The sequence below is a fragment of the Vespa crabro genome, chromosome 1, assembly GCF_910589235.1.
Source record: "Vespa crabro chromosome 1, iyVesCrab1.2, whole genome shotgun sequence".
NCBI lineage: Eukaryota > Metazoa > Arthropoda > Insecta > Hymenoptera > Vespidae > Vespa > Vespa crabro.
In genome coordinates, this window is record NC_060955.1 from 18,803,593 (window position 1) to 18,811,871 (window position 8,279).

Here is an 8,279-nt window from a genome sequence, read left to right on the forward strand (position 1 = left end):
TATTCTTTGTAATTTTTTTCGTCATTTTAATCTATTTTGATTATATTATAACCTTCAACGGTTCCGAAATTATAAAAATAATTTTTGTCCTGTCGATTGTTATTATACACGTATACGGTGAAATCGTTGCATCTACGGTAACTATGGATTTTTTGACAATGGTAAGGTACGTAATCAACGAATTTGTATGATTGCACCTGATTCATAGTTCGTTAACATATAATTTTAATTTTTGCGAATTGATAGATGTATTGAATCCGAACTTGAACGAGCAAGTGATCTTTTGAGTGATATTAACGTTCTACCATGTACTTCCATTGCAATGGAATTGATTAAATATAAAGGAACAAAAAAGTCCCTTAGAAGGTTCATTAAAGTTCTACCATCGTCGCAAAGAATAAATTCACGTTTGGATGTTAGCAATCAGGAAATATTCAGAAGCAGACGATTGCTCCAAACTATTAGGTTCGTTCATTATTTGTTCCTTTGATAACAAATAAATAAATAAATTAATTAATCAACTAAATAATTAATGTGATAAATTTTATGATTATCTTAGGCAGATACATCTGGAACTCTACAAAGTGTCGAAAAATCTTAATGATCTTTATGGCATTCAAGTATTTATAATAATTTGTTTGTACTTTTTTTACAACACATGCTTTTTTTATAGTACATACATTACTACTAAAAAGTTTGAATATAGTCCAGATATTTTGCTTAAACAAATGGGTTCGGTACCTTATTTCTTCTTTAGTTCTTTATGCAAAGTGATTTTTATTAATTACACCTGCGACGATACAACTCAAAAGGTAAGTGTTTTGATAAGTACAATAATAATTGTAGAAACCATAAATCATTTTTTAGATGGAGAAAATCAATGAAATTGTTTATACATTTTATGCAGAAAATACAGATTATATAATACAGCAAGAGGTTTGTCTTATTTTTTTTTTATGCTATTATAGACAATTTTTTATAATCGATGATTTAAAAAAATAGAAATCCATTTTTTTTCGTAGGTGAAAATGTTCACTCTGCAAATGGCACATTGTCAATCGACGTATTCCACTTTTGGTTTATATTCATTCAATCGAAAGTACATATACTCGGTTAGTATAATAAATAAGTAAAAATAAGAATTTACATAAATTTCAAAAATTTTATAAAGCTCGTTGATTTTTTTCAGTGCGTTGGGGTGATGATGACATATTTGACTATTATGATACAAATGTCTGATCCGGTGACAAAATGAAATTTAAATATCATATAAAAGTTGGTCACGATAATAAGAAAAGGCTAGTCGTTTTATTGATTTTCACAGAAGCATACTCAAAACACAGACTATACATACTAAAGTGATTAATTTCTTATTAATCTCTATACTACGATCTTGGAATACTACTTTTATTATAATATTTTTTGCAAGATGAATATAACAAAGTACATATATTAATCACATAATCGAATAGTTAATATGATTGATTATATAGATCATATAGATAATATTTTTAATAGAATAAAATAAAGCTAATATAGAAATTCATTCTAATCATTTTTCATTGACCTATTATAGTGACCTTGATAAATGTATATAACGTATAATATTCTTTTTGTACCTATAAAAATTCCTTGTCAATATTATTATCATTATTTTTTTTTATGTTAAAGGTTTTTATTTTGTTTTTATTATATTATTCTTTATAATATAATAGTGAGAATAAAATAGAATAGTGAGAAGTATTGAATATATTTTAGCTAAATTATAATATTGGATTCTTTATTGTTTCACCGTCTTAGACATTAATAGAAATTATTCAAGATAACGATAGATATCAACGAAATAGACAGCGTTATAGACTTAATGAATTTCACAACGTCATATTAGAGAAACTCATACGCATTATCATACTATTCTTCGAAGGTATCTCATTGGACATATCCTTCGTTCGTGTTTCATAAAATAAGAGAAAAAAATAGAGACGAAAGGGATAAAGATTATGGTCTTTTCAAATTAATTTATTCATTATCCATAACAAAATTTTATTCTATTGTTGGCGATTAGAGAAAATGACAAAGTTTGCTTAATGAAAAATTTAATTAAGAGAATTATAAAAAAGAGAAAGTTCAAAGTATTTCTAAAAATTTATAAAATATCATCGATAAGTATGGACGATGTTTTACGCCCAATTTATATTTTAAGGATTACACGTTTTTGGATTTTCCAATAGCAATTCAAGACCGATACTTAGTTTCGTTTATTCTATGTCACTTTACTGTCTGTATTTTGTCGGCTGGTTTTATTATGTAGGATGGATTAACAAAACTAATATCTATAAATTAGACGGAACTATATTTTATGTTGTAATTATTGTTAATCAAATGGTGATATTTGTGACACTTATAATGCGATTATATCAGAACGAGGTGAGTCCAAGAAATCTTTATGATATATTAATATTAATGATTTTACTCTATTATATTTATCAGTAATTTTTGTGAATCGAACGATAAATACGCGATGAAATTATGTACAAAACGGATAAACGAGACCGACAAAACACTTCAAGCGTTAGACTCATCTGCATTATTCAACTGCATTTATAAAAGTACGATTATAGGCATAGTAATCGCAATTATTTATTTTTTTCTCTCTTTAATTTTAACTATCCTCGGTATGGTTTTATCACATCAAACGAATTATAACCCGTCCATGGTAGTTTTCATCTTCGTATATATATATTCTTTCATGGTCGAATTTATACTGGTCTTTGAATTTCTAACTGTTGTAAGGTATGTAATGATTTGAACTATAAATTCATTATTGTTATAAATTGCAAATCTTTTAAATACTTAGATGCATGAAATCGGAATTTCAACGAGCAAATGACTTAGTAACGTCAACATTCTATTGATTTATTCTAGTACAATAGAATTAATTGGATAAAGAGAAGCTGATGATTTTTCTTCTATAGAACGAGATCTGTTCCTGTAGATTCGAAAAAATTATTTATCGTTGCAGCGTTATTAGGGTAAACGCAGTCATAATTATAAATTGTGAGAAACAAAATAAATAGAAATAGATTGTTGTTACGAACAATCAAGTGAGTCTAACAATTGAAAGTATAATTTAGAATATACATTTTATTATTGATTATTCAAAATTTGATATTCACAGATAGATTCATCTGAAATTATACAGATTATCTGAAAATCTTAGTAATATTGTATGCTATACAGAAATTTCTAAAGATTGTAGTGTGTATTTTTTTTAAATATGTATTTTATATGACTATTTTTCTAGGCTGAACTCACCAGTGAAATTATTCACATATTTTATGGTAATAATAAAGACATCGAGATATAAAAAGAGATTAATATTTTTACGGTATATCTTAAAATTTATATGAGTTAATATTATTTTCTTTACAGGTAGAAATATTTTTTTTTGCAAATGATGCAATCATTGTAATGTATATTTTGCATTCGATTTATATAATTTTAATTACAAATACATTTGTTTATTCTTCAATGTATCGGTATTATAACGACATACTTAATTATTATGATACAAGTAAACGATTCAATAAAAAAGGATTATGAATAAATGCGGTCGTCATTCATTCTGTTAATTTTAGAAACTATACAAATGTTATTATAAAAAATTATGACTAATTTCTTTTATTTAATAAAATGATAGAGAGAAAAAAATGTTTAAATTGTCAACGATAATAGTGATGAGAGTTAAAATCAATATAACATTTCGTATAATAAACAATTTTTTATTATTTTTCACTTGATAACGAAGTATAGCGTATGTATATCGATGTATGTTTTATGTTATAAGACAAGGGCGAAGAAAATATTTTACATAATGGAGAAAGTAGGATGCGTTGGAAACTATTATTTTTTTTTGCAAGTCATAATAATATCTATTATAAAAACACTCAAGTATAATAGGAAGAGAAATTGCTAATAGGAATTAGTTTCGCTCGTGAATTTCAGCGAAGAGTTGCTTGAAAATAAGAATAGTAGCTATAAAATTATATTAGGAGATGAAAAGTGTAAATATTAATAAAGAGAATTATAGGAACTTAAAATGTTTCGATCAAAAGAATTTCAACGTTCCGTCATGCCATTGATTATTGTTAATTCATTCGTTTGCACTGGCTTCTTTGAATACTTCGTTGATCGAACGATTCATATAATTGGTTTTGTTTATGCCGTTTGTTGTATTGTTTTATATAGTTTCTCATTGTTTATGATAACGAATGTGATTGGTAAAATTACAAAAAATCATGGAACAGATTTGATGAGAATAATTAGTAAATTTCAATTTTTGAATAATGGTTTTATTTATATCATATCAATTTTCAGTGGTTTTATGAGAAGAAAGGTAGACATTTTTCATTTGTTAATAAGAGTTTCTTTAAATAATTACTGTATTATTGATCGATTTTTATAGCGTATAAAATTGTTCATAGAACGAATAGAAATTTGTACACGAGAAATGAATGAACTGAACGTTTCGGAAAATTATTCTTCACTTTTTCGATATTTATGTATCGCAAAAGTATTTTTAATTTTTATAATATCAGGTTTATCTGTGGCCGAAGTATTTTGGTTTTCTGAAACAGTTATATTGTCAGACATAGATTATAATACGTTCTTGCAGTTGTATTATACCGACCTTTCTCCTGTCATCGAAATGCTAATTAATGACTTTACATTTATCTTTTGGATCAGGCAAGTTAATATTTTTATTTATTATAAAATAAGTCAACAATTATTAAACACTAACGAGAGACTTTAAGTAGGTATATAAAGATTAAGTTTGGTCTATTAAATGCTGTATTACAAAGCATGCTGAAAACAACTATTGATTCTCCACAACATAAGAGAGTTCTTCGAATGAAGGACAACTGGGAAGATGATTCTTCGTTATCTACTGTTTATGGAACTTACAAAACAAATGAAAATCTTATCAAATTAAAAAGAGTCAAGTAAGTCATTGTCAATTAGTCCTAAATGATTTATTATTCTTATCCGATTTTTAGCAATTTTCTATTATTTTTGTTTATTCAAGACAAATCCATTTGGAATTAATGAAATGTGCTAGAATAATAAATGAGGCTTATGAATTACAAATTCTTATATCCATATTTACAACGGCCCTTTTTATCACGACATTGTCATACAATCTGTACATTAACTTAAACATAGGTGACAAATGGATAATACAACTATATGTGTATTTAACTTGGATTTTTTATTTTGCCATCATGATTTCCGTAAAAGCGCATATATGTGAGACTGCAATTAAAGAAGTATGTTCTTTTCAACAATTTTTATTCTTTTTTTTGTTTAACAATATATCTGATATTTACAAAATGTACAATCTTTTTTAAATTTGAGATGTGTAAATAATGTTTTTTTTATTTTTTATATATGCTGCGAATACTGGAGAGATTCTTTATGAATTATATGAACCTTCGACCAGCAGAAAATTTCGCGATCAAGTAGGAAATAATTGACGTTTGTTCTTGATATTGGAATATATACCAAATATATAAATTCTATTTGTTTCTTTCAGATTCGTGATTTTATGTTTCAATTAATCCAAAATCGTTTAAATTTTACCGTTTGCGGATTTTACGATCTAAATCATACGCTTATATACAGTGTAAGTTGAAAATACATATTTGATTCATTTTTTTTCAGTTTATACGAATTTAATATATCTGTGTATATATATGTAGGTGATCGGTTCGATTACTACTTACCTCGTCATATTTATTCAAGTTGGAGGTAAACCTGAAATATTTGTCAATAATACGATTTATAATTCAACGTCGATGAAATAATGAATGATTTGGTTCTCTATTCGAAAATATATCGCACGTAATAAACAATGTTTTATTCAAAAATATATTTTCTTTTATATCACGTATTTTTATCTTTTCTGTAAATCGATATAAAGAAAAAGTGAAAAAACAAGAAAAATAGGAACAAGTAAAAATAATATTTAAGTATTTCATATTTTTCAATTTATTTTTATGTGATATGAAGCTAATATGAGCAAGTGGGTTTTATCGATTGATTGCATGAGAAAAAAATATTTCTAAAATAAAATATTTCTAAACGAGGATAGATCAGAACAATATCAATTACGAATGTAATCAGATATGATGCGAGCAAAGTGCTGTGAGAGGTGGTAAGTGTCATATGCAAACAAAGAATGTTTTGCATTTTTTTCATTTTTTCGTTTCAAAGAATTTTAAGTACTAATTAGTTTTTTTATTCGAGAAGAAATAAAGAATTCAAAATTTAAAAATGTCTCTATCGCTGGAGTTTCGAAATTACATCAAACCGTTGATAATAATTAATTCGATTTCTTTCACTGGTCTAATAGAATATTCCATCGATTTTAATATTAATATGATTGATATAGTTTATGCTTGCTTCTCTATCATTTTTCACGTTTAGATTTATCTATATTTATTTTTCACATTTATTTATGACAATACACAACCATTCTTTATACAAATGACGCATCACTTATACATTTACAATGGTTATATATCCTATATCATCCCCATTATCGCTGGTGTTCTTAAAAGAAAGGTGAAGATTTTCATACTTGTAATTTATTTACCTTATTGATATATTTATCTTATAACATTTTTCGTTATTTTTTGCAGAAAATTAAAACTAAATATTCCGATGAATTTGTCTAAATGTTTTTGGCAACATTGTTATATAATGTTATTTTTTCTTTTCATATTAATAAATGTGATAGTAATTAATATGCAAACCTTACTATTCGGGTGAATAACTGGAAAACGTTTATCTATACCGTTATCCCGTTATTATACAATTAATCATTGATTTCATTTTTGTATTTTGGATGACACAAATAAATTGTTTTAAGTATCGCGAAATTGTTAAATATACTGTTTCTAACGAGTTTTAAAAAAAGTTACATAAAGGTAAAATTTAGCCAATTGAATGAACTAATGTACTAAAGAGCATGCTAACGATTATTATATATTCGCCGCAATGTAAAAGAATCTTTCGAAGGAAAAATATATGAAACAACGAGTCATGTATCAGGAATATCATATGATATTCATCGAACGTATAAATTGGACGAAGACGTTATAAAGATAAAAAGATAAAGAGGTAATTATTATACAGTGCAATTGTACAAAATAGATGTATTAATTTTTTGTATATTTCATTCTTTGTTGAAAATAGACACATCTGAAAATAATTAAGTGTACCAGAAATATAAACGATATTTATAGTTTACATATTTTATTCTCTACATCAACAGCTTTAATTTTGATCACTATTAAGTCTTACAATATGTTCAGTTTCATAATGACTACGGATTCAATGAACTTCTTCAATCTTTTACTCTTTTATACCGAATTTTTCATTTTTCGATCAAGGTCGGGATAATTAGGCATATATATTCACGAACTGTTATCGAGATATGTTCCTTATGAGTATTCGTTATATTTTTTTTCTGAAATTTCAACCAAAGGCTGAATAAAATAAATATTCATGTTATATCTTATTTCTTTACATGCGACGAACACCGGAGGTATTCTTTACGAATTGAACGAACCGTCAATCAGCGAATATTTATCAATACTTCCAGATTAGTGATTTAACTCTACAGCTTATTCAAAACCACCTGACCCTTACAAGCTGTGACATTTTTGATCTCGATTACACATTGATACGTAATGTAAGTTCAAAGCACCATTTTTGTTACCGATTTTTAGATTTATATTAAAATTATAGACCGCTAATATTTATTATTTTTAGGTGGTCAATACCGTCATAACTTATATCGTTATTCTCATTCAAATTGGGAATGTATCAAAACAAGATTTAAATGAAAATTCGACGTCATCGACTAAAAATGATTGAGAAATTTAAGATCATTCTTAGAACTATATTATCCGTTTAGAACTATAATAAGGTTTGAAATATCTTAGTAATCTTTATAGCATTAAATATTTACAGTTATTCGTTTATACTCCTTTTCCAAATCATGTACTTTTTTGTAGCACATGTATTTATAAAGTGTCAATGCAATATGGAAATTTGTATATACGAATTGGCTGGATTTGCTCAATTCTTTGTCACTACCATTGTCATAGTGATTTTTTTTCGTTGCACTTCTGATAAGACAACTGAAGAAATAAGTTTTTCGATATGTACAATTAAGGTCGAGCATAAGATAAATCATTTTTTAGTTTTCGAAG

At 26.2% G+C, this 8,279-nt stretch overlaps 2 protein-coding genes across 2 annotated transcripts; both read left to right on the forward strand.

The window, feature by feature from the left end:
• Positions 1 to 806: 806 nt before the first annotated feature.
• On the forward strand, positions 807 to 1,399 carry LOC124427653 (putative gustatory receptor 28b). The gene is made up of 3 exons (XM_046970851.1): positions 807 to 936; positions 1,023 to 1,112; positions 1,190 to 1,399. Exons 1-3 carry the CDS (start codon positions 868 to 870, stop codon positions 1,253 to 1,255), a joined length of 225 nt encoding a protein of 74 aa, XP_046826807.1. The 5' UTR covers positions 807 to 867; the 3' UTR covers positions 1,256 to 1,399.
• A 983-nt stretch (positions 1,400 to 2,382) lies between these two features.
• On the forward strand, positions 2,383 to 7,941 carry LOC124428180. The gene is made up of 7 exons (XM_046971999.1): positions 2,383 to 2,427; positions 4,378 to 4,396; positions 4,599 to 4,746; positions 4,818 to 5,003; positions 5,087 to 5,327; positions 7,667 to 7,756; positions 7,837 to 7,941. Exons 1-7 carry the CDS (start codon positions 2,383 to 2,385, stop codon positions 7,939 to 7,941), a joined length of 834 nt encoding a protein of 277 aa, XP_046827955.1.
• The last annotated feature ends 338 nt before the right edge of the window (positions 7,942 to 8,279 follow it).

Excerpts from the sequence above, each read along its gene's own strand:
- LOC124427653 (XM_046970851.1), top strand. The coding sequence starts at position 868 with ATGGAGAAAATCAATGAAATTGTTTATACATTTTATGCAGAAAATACA. Across the intron at positions 937-1,022 it reads ATTATATAATACAGCAAGAG|GTGAAAATGTTCACTCTGCA; the intron begins GTTTGTCTTATT and ends TTTTTTTCGTAG. Across the intron at positions 1,113-1,189 it reads ATCGAAAGTACATATACTCG|TGCGTTGGGGTGATGATGAC; the intron begins GTTAGTATAATA and ends GATTTTTTTCAG.
- LOC124428180 (XM_046971999.1), top strand. The coding sequence starts at position 2,383 with ATGGTGATATTTGTGACACTTATAATGCGATTATATCAGAACGAG. Across the intron at positions 4,747-4,817 it reads ACATTTATCTTTTGGATCAG|GTATATAAAGATTAAGTTTG; the intron begins GCAAGTTAATAT and ends GACTTTAAGTAG. Across the intron at positions 5,328-7,666 it reads GTGAGACTGCAATTAAAGAA|ATTAGTGATTTAACTCTACA; the intron begins GTATGTTCTTTT and ends CAATACTTCCAG.